We start from the raw sequence: 16,693 nt of genomic DNA, 5'->3' as shown, positions 1-16,693 counted from the left end.
ATTTTTGTTTTCATTTTTCAACTGGCTCTGTTGACCTGCAATAGGGCAGGGCAGTGAGTCAAGTCAAACTACAGGATCCTATATCCAAGTCAAGCTACACTCTCCATTCACTCTCACAGAGAATTGTTTATACTTGTTCTTTTGTTTTCTTTAATTTAAAATTAGTCATCTAGTCTGAAAGGGCCTGATCCAAAGCTCATTGAAACCAATTGAATGGACTCCCATTGACTTCAGTTGGCTTTGGATCACGGCCATATGACAGGTTTTGCTTTATGTGCATGGAAAATGTAAGAGTAAAATTGAAACAGGTGTTGGAGACTTTGTTCATTCTGCTCATTTTGATCTCTTCAGAATCGAATAATCCAAAACTGACGGCAAGACTGACAAATGCAACTCAGTTAATTCCTGGAGCAGGTTTTCCATTTACATTTAATTCTTCCACTTAATGCACTGCAAGTAAATGCCCAGGCGGAATGGGTTTTCCTGGCTAACGATCTCTTATGTTATAGGTGAACAGGAAGCAAAAGAGGATAGTTTGCATCTGTTTCTGACATGTCCGTGTAAGTGAACTGCATCCACTGATCTACCATGGAATATGATTTTCACAGAAAGAGGACAGTAAAATCTGTCTTACAAGCAAGCTGTTATAAAGTGTAAGTGCTGGTTACTACATCCCACAGTCAATATACACAACAGTGGTCACTATTTTTTATACAACTACCATCTATTATCATTATATTGTTAATATTAATTAAGAGATTGGGACCAGACAGTTGCTGCTCCAAAGAGTTTAGAGTCTAAATAGACAAAGGGTGGGAGGGGATCTGAGGCACAGGGAGGAGAAACGTCTTGCCCTGGTCACACAGGCTACATCTACACTGCAATAGAAGACCTGTGGCATGGCCACAGCTGGGGGAGGGTCTCAGAGCACAGGCCCGAATGTCTACACTGCTATTTTAAACCTGTGGCCTAAGGCAGCTGTGAGATTCAGTGTCGTGAGTTTTGTATCCGAGTGCAGCCCTCACAGAACTAAGACTAGAACTCAGGTCACCTGACTCCCAGCATAGTGTCCTGTCCACTAGAGTCTAGACTAATCTGCCTTTTAACAGTTCTTCAGCCTTTTAAAGGTGGATTAAGTGCTTGTGAAAAGTGCCAGATTGCTGGCACTGGGAAATAGAGTCCTCTGTCCACAGAACCAGGTGCTGAATGGATACTGACCTCCTTTGCCTATACACACATCCATGTGCACCAAAATAAGCTTGTTTTAACTGAAAATTCAAGCCAAGTAGGAAGAAAGTATGTCCTGGCTTGTAACTTACTGCAGGTAAGTGGATATAAAAAGTTCCAGTGTGAATATTTTATATTGATTGATAGAAAAATGTACAATGACATAAAATAAGAGGCATAATTACAAGAGAGTAGAGTTAAGGCTGAGGTTTGAACTTCAATCTTGCATTTCCGGACCTGAGTGCCTGAGTTCTCAACCTTAGTTTCATTATTAGCCCTTGTTTTTAGGGTTACTCCCTTGTTAGTTAATTTTAGAGAGTCTTTTGTACAAGGGAAGAAATGGGAATGAATCACACAGTTTAGATGCTTTTGCCTTTTACATGTTTTCATAGTTTCTCTTGTTAACAAATTATTTGCATTTATTAAGATGTCAATCTTCTCCTAGCTGGCCCTGCAGCAAAATCCTAAGCAATGGCTGGAGTGAGCCTCCCTCACCTGCTCCTCTTCTACCAGTCTGAAATGGGATAAGGGTGGACGTTGCTGTAGCCACTTCCCTGCCTCTGCTCAGAAACTGGTGGATCGGTGTGTGGATGAGTGCACCTTCCCCAACTTACTCCTGACCTTAAAGGAACGATGGCCCAGTGGTTAGAGTACTAGCCTGGCACTCAGGAGGATGCAGATTTGTGTTCTGCTCTCTTACAGACTTCCTGTGCAGACCTGGGCAAGTTCCTCTGGGCCCCAGATCCCCAAACTGCAAAATGGGGATCATATTTCCTCCTCATAGGATGAAGTATATTAGAAATTGTGGGGCAATCAGACACTACAATAATGAAGGTCTTATAAGATACAGACATACCTGCCCCCTTAAGCCCTACAATATGGGAACAAGCAGAGAGCCCCCTCCCCCCAAATAGGTGAGCTGTTCTGCACACAAATGGCTCCAGCCCCCCGAATCCTGCCTCCTGTATCTGATGGAAACTTAGGCTGCATGTGGGGATCCCCAGTGGCAAAATGGGCTGTACTTTTCTTTGTGTGTTTAGGAACAAACTGACGCATGCTGGTATCATCTACCATCGTATATATTTTAATAGGTCCCTACTAATGGGGGCCAAAAAAGAGTGACTTCGGAGGGAAATTCTTCATCTTCTCACTGTTCACTGGAGGAACAAAACAGGGCTAAATTACTGTCAGGAATTCTATTTAACTGTCATAAATAATACAAACTAAATTATGTCTGACTTTCTCAGAGTGTGTTTTTCCATTAATCATGGCATGAATGAGGGAACAGATGGACTGATAGAGTGACTGACTGATCACACTAGTTTTGAAGCCTTTCTTTCAATTTTTTATTAATTCTTCTAAACTTTTTCAGTATGCTTTTATTTTTACACAAGATTATTGTGGCTCCCTCTGGTGGCCAAAAAAACACCTCTACATGGACGAACATGAGTGTCATTTGAAATCGCTAGCCTTGCTATAGAAAATGTTCAACAGGTGACCTGAACACCTGTGGATTTTATGTTTTCATTGCTGTACAAACCACTCATTCATGACATTTTTGTGGTCACAGGGCAGATGCTGCAGAACTTGCTTTGCTGACAAGGCGTTTGTGCCAGGAAAGGGGACAGACAAACCTGCTTCTCCTTGAAGACACCCCTTGGTGTCATGCTTTAACTCTGCGGCCAACTATCACTGTTGAAAGCAGGCTGATCCCATCAGTACAGAGTAAGTTTTCTGGTCTGCTCTTAAAGATCCAGTGTGCCATTTTGAGTGGAAATTGAAACTTCAAAACCAGCTAAATTGCAAATGCTGTTCCTAGCTCTGCTTTTAAATTTAAAACAAGGGAGGCAAGTCGTCTGCACCCTGCTCAGACCAACCATGAAGAAAAAGCTACTGCACATGACAGAGGATAAAATGAGAGTTTTAGCAGCTGTTGCCCCTGCCCCCACAACATTGTAGGGTTGTTTAATAATATACATTTTATTTCATGAACAGTGTGACCCTTTCTCCTCAAAGTCAGCATATGTCTTAAAATCTTCACTTCACCTCTGTTCAACAGCAAATTGTTTAGGGTCCTGATTTTCACTTGGTCAAGCAGTTAACTTCTTTCAGGGTTGAAAGGTTTTACATTTACCATTGTCCTCTGTCTTCTGAAGTGCCTTCCAATCTCCTTGATTTGGTGGATTTCAACTATAATGGTCTCTCAGAGCCTGGCCACTGACTGCTTTTGAGGTCTTGAGCAAGTCACTTAACATCTGTAAAATGAGGATAATACTTACCTGCGTTGGGGGGGGCAGGGTTGGGATTATTTAGTGTTTGCAAAGTACTTTGAAGATGAAAGTACTAAATAATATTACCACCTAGTGCTTATATAGTGCTTTTCATCAGATAATCTCAAAATGCTTTACAAAGGAGGTCAATAGCATTCTCTCCATTTTACAGATGGGGAAACTGAGGCATAGGGATGGGGAGTGACTTGCCCAGGGTTATCTAGCAGGTGAGTGGGAGAGCCAGAAATAGAATTCAGGTCTTCTGAGTCCCAGGCCAGTATGCTGTCCAAAGTGCTAAGACACTGGAAGGAGGGGAAACAGAGGGATGGGGTAATACCACAAATGATTTAAATTATTACATTGATTAAATTTAAAAAGTTAATTAAATTAAAAAGGTTTGATTGACAGCTCTGCCAACGTCATGCTCGGTCCAGCTAAGTGGAGTGGAGGCCAAATCTGAGCCATCCCAATTTTGTTAGCTAAATCTTCGAAAAATAGTGTTAGAAAAATGACTGATGAAAAAAATATCAAATTGAAACTGATCTCAGATGGAGTGTTAGCTGTGTGGATATGGTTACCCCATATATATGCATACTTATTAATAACCAGTCATTGCTCCTACTTGTAATGCAAATCCCTCAAGAGAGCTGGTTAAAAATATCCAGATGGATAAAATAGCCAATAACATGAATGGGAGTGGTATTCTATTTTACCTGAGAACACCCAAAATTGGGGTTTATATTAAATATAAGTTGCGCCTTAAGGAGATTTCAGTACATTTTTCTCTCTCTCTCTTCATAGCATTAGAGGCTGAAAGGATGTTTGAATCCAAAAGATTGAATAAGATTGACCTTGAAAACAAGACTGCTCAGCAAACTGAGTCTGACCTGAAGGGCAAGAGAATTGGTGCAAGAAGGCCACTTCCACCCTTCTGATGGCCTCATGCTAGGCCCAGATCTTTGAAGCCCTGGCTCTAGTCTCACTCAGGCCTCTTACTCAGTTAGAACTCCAGTCAGTGCAAATTGTGGCCTGACTTTACGCCATTGTAACAGATCATCGCCAGCAAAAACTGACCTTCAGAAAAATTCTGCTGTGAGTAAGGACTTCAAGTTTTGGCCCGTTACTTCCAGGAATTCTCGTGACTCAACACTTACCTGCCTAGCAAGGATGAGCTGTCACATACAGCTCAGTTTGTAATACACAGGAAAGCTAGATGTAGGAGATGACTAGGTCATGAATAAATTCCATCCTTGTACTAGTCCCTTCACGTCCATTTTACATTGTTTCTATTATAAAGCTCCCAGGATGAATATCCTAATGCATCATGAATGGGCTAAGTTCATGATCTACAGAAAAGATACAAGTTTATTAATCAATAATTTACAAGGGAATTAGATGCCTGAATACCTTCAAGGATCTGGGCCTTTGTACTTTTCGGGTTTTTTTCAATTCCAGAAGAAATAACGAAGCTAACAGCCACGTTGCCAGTATTTTCTTGTGATATAAAATTAATTGTACATGTTTATGTTTTCTTATTTTTGATAACAAATTGGGTGGGGTGGGGGAAGAAAAGTATCTCACAAAAACATTCAGATCCCAAAACAAGGTTATAAAGTAGCATCTACAAAATGAGATTGTATAGGATGTGTTTGTAACATACAGTTTTAGAAAAGGATTCAATTCTCAGGAGTATGTTAATTTTGATTTGGAGAAAGGCCTTAAGTGTATCTCTTTGGCCTGATTCAGGAAAGCAATTCTTTTCAGGACAGTACTTACATACACGTTTAAATGCCACTGAAGTCAATGAGTTAATTACTTGCTTATAGTTAAGCAGGTATGTAAGTGCCTTCCTGAATTGGGTCTCTCTGAAGTTTGCAATAATTTGATGCAATCTTATGTTTTCACTGGTTAAAGGGACACTGCCAAGATTTAAAAAAAAAAACCCCAAAAACACGACCAAATTCTGTACTTAGTTAAATCAGTGTCGAATCAGAGTAACTCCATTCGCTTAACGTGACTGTAAAAGTAGCACTTAGCTATTAAAGTGATATGTTCTTTGGGCCAAATTCTGCTGTCACATTAGTTTAAATCTAAAATAACTTAATGAGTTACTATGATCTGACATTGTTGAATTGAGAGGAGAATTTGATTCAGGGAGCAGGTCAGCTGAATAGGAAGGTGCCATTTTTAGAGCCCCCTAATCCAAGTTTAATTTAAAACAAATTTCTATTCATATGAGTTTCTGTGTGTCCTGTTTAAAAAAATAAGCAAGCCCAAATGTTGGGCCTAACCTAAAAGTGACAGTGTAGTCAATTTGTAATCAAATTCTGTCAGATATTGGGGTAAATATTAAACAGAACTTCTCTCATGCTTCTTAGTTTTCTTCTCAACATTTCACTAAGAAAGCCATCTAAGCTCACTAAAATCAATAGGAATCTATCTATTGACTTCAATGAGTTTGAATCAAGCCCTAAAGGCCTACTGTGGTCCCTAAATTCCATCTTCAGACATGCAGCAGCACCATATTGGTAGAGAGAGTAGGATGCTTCGTTCCTTTGGTTTGGGGTTTTTATCCCCCTTCTGCCTCGTGCTCTGAGCTGCAACCTCAGCTGATGGGAGGAGTCCCCTTGCATGACTCATCTTCATGGGGAGGCAAGCCGAGCAATCAGAGTGTTTCGTCCTTTTGTTGACGTTTTATCCATCCAGATGTAGGAAGTTTCCAGTTGTAAGATCCAACTCTATCCCGTCTCTTTCAGGAGGGGCGTAACAGTTTCTGTAGAAGAGCAGCTCCTCACACTAATTACACTCCTCTCCTGTATGGTGAATAAACTGCAGCGAGCAGCCTTTTAAAGCTTTTTTTAAAGTAGATTCCGCAACCGGGAGCTAATCACACTCACCAGTCAGAAATTAAAAAAAAAAAAAAAAAAAAAAACCAACAAAAAAGCAGAAGCCCATCCCCCACGGGCAACACCCAGAACAAGCAACAGGCTAGTTAAATAAATGAATAGGCAATTACTACACAAAGAAGCCTAATTAGGCTTTCTGGGTGCCACCTTGGCAGCCTTCACCTCAATACCATCATTGTATTTCCTAAAAAGCTCAAAATGCTGCATCCACTGGTTAAGTCAAAACAGTAACTAGCATTTTTGCTGACTATATTCCTTTGCTTTACATTAACTACACTACCCCTTGACAACTCCATTCCTGAAATATATTAAGTCTTCCTTTTTGATTCCTTTCAAAATGGTGCATTGTTCCACAATATGACAATAACTGTTCAATCTCTGTCTTCCCTTTCTCGTTATCTATCCTGAATTGTTCCATCACACTTGTAGGCCTGGCTTGACATAAGTAACTTACCTAATTTCTTAGTGGGCATAATTGGGACGTGAATGGAAGGTTAAGTTGCAAACAGGGGCTTGACAAACAATATGCTGGAGTCAGGATGTCTGTGCTAGCTAAAATAAGCAGCAATACCTTGATGCTAGGGACTATGGACAAGATAAAACTAGAATGTAAAGATCAGGTTCCACGAGAACAGCACATGGATTGGTTCCTGCAAAGTAAGAAAGCCAATCCAAAAATATGTGCTGTAATGTACAGCAAATACACTGTAATGTGTGAATGTAAAAAAAGGGAGCGGTGGTCTATGTAATTCTGAATGGGTGGTATGCCTGGGCTATACCCATCCCCTCCTCTTGAGTCTGATCAACGCAGTGTAGCTTTGCTGTATGACAAATAAAGGAACCTGCGTTATGAAATCCAGGGTTGAACTATGTGTTTTGGATCCCAGAGAAGGGAACCGGATGGCGTGTTCTCCCAGAACTGGACAAGGTGTTCTGGATAAACTGAATGCAAAAGGTCTCGGAGGGAATCCCAACAACACTACACTGCAGCTTAAGCAACATATTTTCTCAGCTGTCATGGTTCACTGGATACTGGGTATGCCATGTATGAGTTCTGTAACAAGGATGATCATTCTGTTGATGAGACAAGAAAAAAAAAAAAGCTCTAATTATTTTTAAACTGGGCTGTTGCTATATCAATTATAATTAAAATGCCCAGAGTCTCAGTTTTGGGATAAAAGATCTCTGCAGGCTGATAATTTGGGAATGAAAGATGCATATTCACAGGTCTCTGAGCCCAGCTTTTACCTTGAAATGCGAGATGCAGCGCAACTGCTAGTTAGTACATCTCATCAGCACAGGTTACACAGAGTACTGTTCCATACTAAGTATATGTTGTTGTTTTAAACCTCCAACAACTAAACACACACTAGCATTGGGCAGGGGAAGAAATGGAAAGTAAGATAAAAGGCATAGGTCCATTTCATTTGACACATAAGGTGCTCAGATAGCACAGTGAAGATTGCAGTGTAAGGACAGAAAAAATGGACATAAAACACACCTACATACATTTTAAAGTGTATTTTTATTTACACAGTGGAAATGCCTAATCAGTTATAAGTTTAGGCACCTGATAATTCAGCTTTTTTTGTGTGTAAAAGTATATAAATATATACATGACAGGCTTATGAAGTAAACATTATAAACTGTGATACTTACAGTAAACATTCACTGCTCTTTTCTAGGCTAACAGGCGTCTTGTAAAGCTTAAACACTGATTTCAAGTATCCCCTATAAAATCGCTCTACTACATCAAAATGCTGAAAAAGAGAGATCTGCTATAAACAAGCTTTTAAAATAGACTAATAAAATGTCCCTGTAGGAAAGTCCACCAGGATAAAATACTGCCTTATTTTCCCACCCTCCTCCCACTGCGGCAGAAACAAATGCTAAAAAATAGTTGCATACCCACAGAAGGCATTATTGAAATTTTTAATTAAAACGTTTTTACTTCAGTAATTTATCAAAGAGTAAGGAAGCTGCAAAAATGCAACTTTATTAAATATTCTTTTTCCTGGTACACAAGGAACCCCAGCACTACGGAGGGGCGTAGTGGTACTGCATTGTCTTGCCCTTCACCATGTACTATAAGTGGCCTGAAGGACAGACTGCGCGGAAGAGATGGCTGACAGAGAACGAAGAAAAGGACTGGAATAATATTGGCAGAACCAACAAAATACGCAGGAGCCTCTGCTTCTGTTGCCTTTTTTTTTTTTTTTTAAATTAAAAAAGCACTGCGGGCGCTGGTATTTTATTTGCCTCTCTTCTGTTCTTCAGCTTGGAGATGTTTCAGGACATAGAGGACAACCTGATAGCAGAAAACGTACTGATCCTGTGAGAGGAAGAATCATAAACACGTTAATCAAAATGTTCACACTCGCTAAACAAGGTGCCTCTACCTGTACTTCACAGGTGGCGGAGTTCCTGACTTGAATACGGTTTCATATACATTATTAACGAGAGAGTGTGATGAGTGAATGTTATGAGACAATGTTTAAAGAGAACAAGGGGGTGAAGAATGGGCTGCTCAGTTTTCAAGTGTACTTCATGTGGATTCACCTCCTGGTTAATATTTAGTTTGATTCCTAATCCCACCATCACTTTGTCCTTATATAGGGCCTGTCATCTGCAGACCTCAGAGCAGCTTACAAATGAGGAAAGGGAAGCACCAAGAAGTGAAGTGATGGGACCAAGGTCACACAGCAGGTCAGTGGCACAGCTGGGAATAGAACCCAGGTCTGTGATGCAACCTCCCAGTTTACAATGAGGATACCACAGGGTTTGGGGCTATTTCTGGATAATTCTGTATTTTTTATTAAATAAGGGTTGAGAACTCCCTGATTTTGTATTCACTGTCTTCTCTAGGTTCAGGTTAGGAGGCTTTTTCAACCTTTCCGTCCGAAAAGCCATCCATCCAATTACCATACTGCTATGGATAACAGCAGCAGATAAAATGCAGTTGCTTTTTTTAGCCTTAGAATAGGTAAAAAGACACTAATATGCTATTACTTCCAGTTGGAGTAAAATAAGTGTTTCTCAGAATGGAATAAGGGGTTTAATGCAAGAATTCTCAAATGAGACAATGTCAGATCTTTCATAGATTAACACAGTTCACTACATGTAAATTTGCACACACTTATACTTGCCAGATTTATGTTTGCATGCCCTTGTATTTGCACGTGGTGAAGCATATCCAAAAGTACATGCATTATTATGAATTCTGTCCCTATATTAGCATTTGATTTCACTCCAGCAACACTGAGGTTGAGTTTATGGGGTACAAAGTAAGTCATTCTACAATATTTCCTAATCCAGACATCTAGCACAATCTATATGCTTATCACAATTTTTTGAGAGATCAGAAATTCAGTTCAAAATCTTTATTAAAGCACAACTTGATAAACCAAGGTAGACATACCTCCGTCTGAACCATTCCATGTCTCTGTAGTCTCATTGTACGCACCAAATCAGAGATGTCAAACTGCCAAAAGCAAATAGACGGTAGCAACAAGTGAGATGTTATAACAAAACCACATTATATACAGGAAAATACACCTGTGGCACAGCAGGGAATTTTCACTTTCGTCTAGTAAGCAGTCAAATGCCAGTAAATCCACCAAGTTATGGACATACAGTACAGTATATGGAAAGCATACAGTAGAGCCTGTACGAGTGCAATAAATACGTGAGATCTGAGTACATCATCTACTTTTCTTTTACCTTTCATTTTACCTGCTCAGCACACCCTTATACTCCCCAGTCTTTATTCTACCAAAGCTAAGTCTGCCAGGGTGCTGCACACTCTGGCCCTAATCAAGCAAAGCACTAAGTATGGGCTCAATTTTAAGTATGTATACACTCCCTTTGACTTCCATGGAACTATAAAAGTGCTCAAAATTAAGCATGTGCTTACATGCTTTGCTGGATTGGGCTCTAATGTGCTGCCAATACACTTTATTTTACATCAAGAAATAGGAAAGCGATTGCTCCATGAATTGGTGGATGGGACGACTTTAAAATGAGGTTGCTAGTGCCCTCCGGTGGACAAGGAGTACATAATCTCTGTGAAGCATGGCATGGCATCCTAAATTCTGTTACAAAAGCTCTTTTACCACATCACTGACTTAGGTTCAGGCATAGGAGCTGGAACAGTGACCTATTTTGGTTTTGCTTTATTGCAGCCTCCTTTGTTTGGATAAAAGGTTGCTAACTACTGCATTCCACAGCTTCTGATTGTATTTATCATAGCTGCCACAAAATGTCCAAACTGTTTATGAAAAAAGCACTGCATGTTTTCTGTTTCATAATTCAATTAAATCAAATATTTAAATGTTACAGTGTAAAGTGTTCAAACAGACCCACATCTCAGAGTAAAATCAGGGAGTTTCTTAAAAACGAGAGTATTAGATCGTTTAATGTTGACTAAAGCACATTTTATAAAAACACTCGTAAGAAGAAATGTGAGTATTTAATTCATTTTGGATAAAGAATTACTACAGTCACTAAATAACTAGGCTTGTCAGAATTATATTTTTTTACAATTTTGATGGAGAGTATCCATGTTTATTTTTAAGCTTTTAATATGTTTATTTACATTTTCACAGTTGTGCAAAATGATGGGGCTTATGAATATTTTTCTATTTTTATTGATTTAAATTCACAGTCACAGGAAGTTACGTGGGGGTATCAGACAATAGTTATTTCATGACAACAGATATTGAGATTCAAAAAAAGCTTCATAACCACTGAAACAAATTGTCTGCATCACATGTGAAAATATACAAAGTAAATGTCCTTACACCACTCTCAAAGTTCTCAAGCAGCGTTTTTCTTACTTTGCTGATCTGTAAATTTTGGCCTTGTCCTTCTAACCCTATAAGGGTATGTCTACACCGTGTTCTGGAGCTCGAGGGAGTCTCCCAGTCCCAGTCGACAGACCTGGGCTACAGGGGCTCACGCTCATGCTCTAAAAATAGCTGCACAGACAGCACTTGGAAGTCGCGACTCAGGCTGGAGCTCAGGCTCTGAAACCTAGGAAGATCAAGTGTTTTTCGATTTTTTTTCTTGTGCTCCATATTTCTGCTTTTCACAATTATTGCTGTTTTATACCGTATACCTCATAAATCAAGTTAAGGTATAACCAGAGTCCTTGATTCAAAATAGTTGCACACTAGTAAAATAACCAAATAGCTCCTAGGGCTCACAGTTCACTGAGTGAAAAGCACAGTTCAATCTATCCTCTGGGTACTCACATCAAGATCCTTGCTGATTAATCCTAGAACGACATCGATACAAATAAGTGTCCCTGAACGTCCAATGCCTGCACTGCAGTGAGTGATGATAGGTCCCGATTTATGGATGTGCCGCATGTAGGAGATGAAAGTGAGCAGGTCGTCTGGTTGAGATGGTGTGTCATGGTCTGGCCAGGCAGTGAAATTCAGATGAGAAACACGCCGTAATTCACCAGTCTAAGGTTTTAAAAGAGACAGAACAAATATAGGCAGAAATGGCAAAGCAGACTGCCAGAAGTTGTAAGACTGGCCTAAGAACATTCTGTGGCCAAACAGCTCACTGTGAAGGGAGACTTGCCAATTAACAGTGACCCAAAATTTAGGGTTTGTGAACAGAACAATTTTTACAATGCCTGACATGATTACAAACCTGAATTTGTTTGAATTTCAACCTTTTCCTGCCGTGTGTGGAAAATAAGCCTGATGAGAGTGTATTAGAGCTTGAGAGCAAAGGACATGGACTATGCGTAAAGGTGAAAGTGACCAGTTTAGTTTCATTGTCCTAGCTGCACTACTAGCACAAAGTCATCCATCCAGGAAAGTGACCCTACAAACGAATTTAATTTTAATAAATCTTTCTGTTTCTAAAGCTAAGGCATTATCAGTAACGCAGATATGGGGCCATGTCCTGACCTGCTCTTATAGAGGTACATTAGCATTGTGAGGTGATGTCCTTGAGCACTGGAGAAATGCTACCTGCTGAAAAAGTCTCCACCTAGCTTATGCAGAATTTTATTCCAGTGGTGAAAGAAGCTGCTCACTCAAATTCCTACATGGAGGAAGAGTGGCCCAATCATAATAGTCAGAAGAAATAAGGACAAAAAAGATTTTTTAAAAAAGTAATCCTGTGGTTTTTTCAGGATGCGGAAGTTTAGACCAGCTCTGGCTGGACTGAAGGGATCCATGCCAAGCAAACAAAAAAGGAACCTGCCCAATCACCCTAGAAACCCACAGAGTGTAGACTGACTTGATTCACTTACTTGAATATCTTCTAGCTCCAGCACTCTAATGACAAAGCCTTTCAACTGTTGCAATCTCACAAGGGCCAGCCGGAGTCGGTCATTGACCATGATAGTTTTGCCAAGTACATCGGGCCAATAGCGCTGGCATTTTATCTTTTCTCCTTCTACTTCCTGGGTCATCATGGCTATTACAGTACACTGTTGTTCCCAAGTCATTTGCCAGAAGTCTGCTACTGTAGTAGGGAGTGGTCCTTGACATGCAATGTAGACAAATTCTTCATTCCCCACGGGCATTCTAATGAAGCTGGCATTGATGTATCCACCTTCAGTTCCTAGGGACACTCTAGTGGTATCATCTGCAATCCCAACATAGAAAACATATTTTAATTATATATGTCCATACTAGGGCTGTCAAGCGATTAAAAAAAAATCGCGATTAATCGTGCAGTTAAAAAAATATTTGCCACGATTAATCACACAAATAATCTCACTGTTAAAAATAATAGAATACCATATATTTAAATATTTGTGGATGTTTTCTACAATTTCAAATATATTAATTTCAATTACAACACAGAATAGAAAGTGTACAGTGCTCACTTTATATTTATTTTTATTACAAATATTTTCACTGTAAAAAACAAAAGAAATAGTATTTTTCAATTCACCTAATACAAGTACTGTAGTGCAATCTCTTTATCATGAAAGTTGAACTTACAAATGTAGAATTATGTACAAAAAATAACTTCATTCAAAAATAAAACAATGCAAAACTTTAGAACCTACAAGTCCACTCAGTCCTACTTCAGCCAATCATTCAGACAAACAAGTTTAGTTACAATTTGCAGAAGATAATGCTGCACACATCTTGTTTACAATGTCACTTGAAAGTGAGAACAGGCATTCTCATGGCAGTGTTGTAGCTGGCATTGCAAGATATTTACGTGCCAGATGCGCTAAAGATTCATAAGTCCCTTTATGCTTCAATCACCATTCCAGAATACATGTCCATGCTGACGATGGGTTCTGCTCTGGGTCCAGTGCTGTATCTATCTTTAGAAATCTCACATTGGTACCTTCTTTGCGTTTTGTCAAATCTGCTGTGAAAGTGTTCTAAAACGAACATGTGTTGGGTCATCATCTGAGACTGCTACAACATGAAATATATGCAGAATGCAGGTAAAACAGAGCAGGAGACAAACAATTATCCTCCAAGGAGTTCAGTCACAAATTTAATTAACGCATTATTTTTTAAACGAGCGTCATCAGCGTGGAAGCATGTCCTCTGGAATGTTGGCCGAAGCATGAAGGGGCATATGAATGTTTAGCATACCTGGTATGTAAATACCTTGCTATGTCCGCTACAAAAGTGCCATGCGAAAGCCTGTTCTCACTTGCAGGTGACATTGTAAATAAGAAGCAGTCAGCAGTATCTCCTGTAAATGTAAACTTGTTTGTCTTAACAATTGGCTGAACAAGAAGTAGGACTGAGTAGACTCGTAGGCTCTAAAGTTTTGCATTGTTTTGTTTTTGAGTGCAGTTATGTAACAAAAAAAATATATATCTATATATATTTTACACTTTCATGATAAAGAGATTGCTCTACAGTACTTGTATGAGGTGAATTGAAAAATACTATTTCTTTTATCATTTTTACAGTGCAAATATTTGTAATAAAAAATAACAAGTGAGCACTGTACACTTTGTATGCTGTGTTATAATAGAAATCAATACATTTGAAAATGTAGAAAAACATCCAAAATATTTAATAAATGTAAATTGGTATTCTATGGTTATAAATGCGATTAATTTTTTTAATCACAGTTAATTTTTTTTAGTTAATCGCATGAGTTAACTGCGATTAATCGACAGCCCTGGTCCATATACCCACAATTAAACCTAGGTCATGTAAACACTTATGGAGTACTTTTCATCTCACAAATATTAATGAATCATCACAACATCCTATTTGAAAAAAGTATTAACTCCACATCACATAAGGAAAAAAGAGGCAGCGAGGTTAAGAATCTGATTATCAGCAGTGCAGAGCCTTTGCTGTTGTCACGGACAAGAACTGAAGTTCTGGGCTTTCAGCATTCCTAGAAATCAGGCTCTGTGGGTATGTTTACAGTCAGAGCTGGGGGTGAGATTCCCAGCTCCAGGAAACATGCTCACGCTAGCTCTTATCAGGTTAGATCACTAAAATGAGAATGTGGCCTCAGCAGTGCAAGCAGCGAGATGGGCTATTGCCCCAAGTGCATGCCCGTCAGAGACCCTAGATACACACTTGGGGAAGCTTGCCCCTCCCCCTGTCACAGCTATGAGTTAGCACAAATATGTCTCCTCAAGCTGGGAATCACATCCTCAGCTCAAAGTGTAGACGAACCGATAGTGTCTTACCCACGGTTTCAGAGAGACTCTGTCAGAGCAGAAATTAGAACTTAAGACTTTCTGGCTCCCAGTTCTAGACTCAGACTTTACGTCTCTTGCATATGTAACTAACGGAATATAAACATAATTCTTTTATAGTGAGATTGATACAGTATATTAATATTAATTATTATACTTTTGCACTCCAGATTTACAATGGTATAACTAAGAGCACGGTCTGTCCTCCTATGTTTATGTCTATCGTATGTGATAAACAGGATCTGCTGCTTAAATAGAATTAAAGTTTTATGTGAGAGTGGAGGGAAAGGATGGGAGGCATAAAATAACAAGCAGGTGCACTCATAGAATGATTTTCATCCACATATCGCAAAGTGCTTTAAAAGGGTGGGCAAGCAGCATTATCTCTTTGTTACAGATAGGGACAATAGGTGCAAAGAGGTTTAATGGTCTGTCCAGTCACACACTAACTCAACAGAAGAACTGGGAATAGGAGTCAGGACTTACCAGTCTGATGTCAAAGCCACCAGACCACACTGCTTTTCTGGTGAAATCAACATAAAAGTTTATCATCAGATTACTTAGGACTTACAGGGAAGTATATTTTTATATCTGTTCTTCCTCCTGTTCTCTTTAGTTTGTCCAACCAAACACTGATCCAAAGGCTTTAAGTCTTGCAGGTTCTATAAACAGATAGTCAGTTTATATTAATAACTGCTGGGATAAACAAAATGTCATCAATTTTTAACTGTCAAGTGACTAACAGTATCTATTAGACACATATAGAAATGACAGGTTTCAGAGTAGCAGCCGTGTTAGTCTGTATTCGCAAAAAGAAAAGGAGTACTTGTGGCACCTTACTGACTAACCAATTTATTTGAGCATAAGCTTTCGTGAGCTACAGCTCACTTCATCGGATGCATTCAGTGGAAAAGACAGTGGGGAGATTTATATACACAGAGAACATGAAACAATGGGTGTTATCATACACACTGTAAGGAGACTGATCACTTAAGATGGGCTAATACCAGATGGGGGGGGAAGAGGGAGGAAGAGGGAAGAAAACCTTTTGTAGTGATAATCAAGGTGGGCCGTTTCCAGCAGTTGACAAGAACGTCTGAGGAACAGTGGGGGGGGGGAGGGGACGGGGGGAATAAACATGGGGAAATACTTTTACTTTGTGTAAATGACCCATCCACTCCCAGTCTCTATTCAAGTCTAAGTTAATTGTATCCAGTTTGCAAATTAATTCCAATTCAGCAGTCTCTCGTTGGAGTCTGTTTTTGAAGTCTTTTTGTTGTAATATTGCGACTTTTAGGTCTGTAATCGAGTGACCAGAGACACTGAAGTGTTCTCCAACTGGTTTATGAATGTTATAATTCTTGACATCTGATTTGTGTCCAATTATTCTTTTACGTAGAGACTGTCCAGTTTGACCAATGTACATGGCAGAGGGGCATTGCTGGCACATGATGGCATATATCACATTGGTGGATGTGCAGGTGAACGAGCCTCTGATAGCGTGGCTAATGCAATTAGGCCCTATGATGGTGTCCCCTGAATAGATATGTGGACACAGTTGGCAATGGGCTTTGTTGCAAGGATAGGTTCCTGGGTTAGTGGTTCTGTTGTGTGGTATGTGGTTGCTG

The 16,693-nt window shown here is 39.5% G+C and overlaps 2 protein-coding genes across 2 annotated transcripts in view; one reads left to right on the top strand and one right to left on the bottom strand.

Annotated features, from left to right (window-relative positions):
* Nucleotides 1–588: 588 nt before the first annotated feature.
* C4H4orf36 (chromosome 4 C4orf36 homolog) lies at nucleotides 589–4,432 on the top strand. Its single transcript, XM_077814776.1, has 3 exons — nucleotides 589–653; nucleotides 2,798–2,952; nucleotides 4,299–4,432. Exons 1-3 carry the CDS (start codon nucleotides 589–591, stop codon nucleotides 4,430–4,432), a joined length of 354 nt encoding a protein of 117 aa, XP_077670902.1.
* A 3,477-nt stretch (nucleotides 4,433–7,909) lies between these two features.
* PTPN13 (protein tyrosine phosphatase non-receptor type 13) overlaps nucleotides 7,910–16,693 on the bottom strand; it is a 146,429-nt gene continuing 137,645 nt past the window's right edge. Inside the window, exons 44-48 of the mRNA XM_077814754.1 lie at nucleotides 15,637–15,727; nucleotides 12,675–13,012; nucleotides 11,656–11,871; nucleotides 9,822–9,884; nucleotides 7,910–8,735 (exon numbers count right to left, since the gene is read on the bottom strand). Of these exons, the coding sequence (XP_077670880.1) occupies nucleotides 8,655–8,735; nucleotides 9,822–9,884; nucleotides 11,656–11,871; nucleotides 12,675–13,012; nucleotides 15,637–15,727 (789 nt within the window). The 3' untranslated portion in view covers nucleotides 7,910–8,654. The remainder of the gene's footprint in view (nucleotides 8,736–9,821; nucleotides 9,885–11,655; nucleotides 11,872–12,674; nucleotides 13,013–15,636; nucleotides 15,728–16,693) is intronic.

Source organism: Eretmochelys imbricata, chromosome 4, assembly GCF_965152235.1.
Source record: "Eretmochelys imbricata isolate rEreImb1 chromosome 4, rEreImb1.hap1, whole genome shotgun sequence".
NCBI classification, from domain to species: domain Eukaryota; kingdom Metazoa; phylum Chordata; order Testudines; family Cheloniidae; genus Eretmochelys; species Eretmochelys imbricata.
This window is presented reverse-complemented; position numbering and strand designations above follow the sequence as displayed.

What these genes read in the sequence shown, in the direction of transcription:
- C4H4orf36 (XM_077814776.1), top strand. Translation starts at nt 589, where the DNA reads ATGGAATATGATTTTCACAGAAAGAGGACAGTAAAATCTGTCTTACAA. An exon ending in CAAGCAAGCTGTTATAAAGT is followed by an intron (nt 654 to 2,797) that starts GTAAGTGCTGGT and finishes TTGTGGTCACAG; the next exon opens with GGCAGATGCTGCAGAACTTG. An exon ending in GCTGATCCCATCAGTACAGA is followed by an intron (nt 2,953 to 4,298) that starts GTAAGTTTTCTG and finishes CTCTCTTCATAG; the next exon opens with CATTAGAGGCTGAAAGGATG.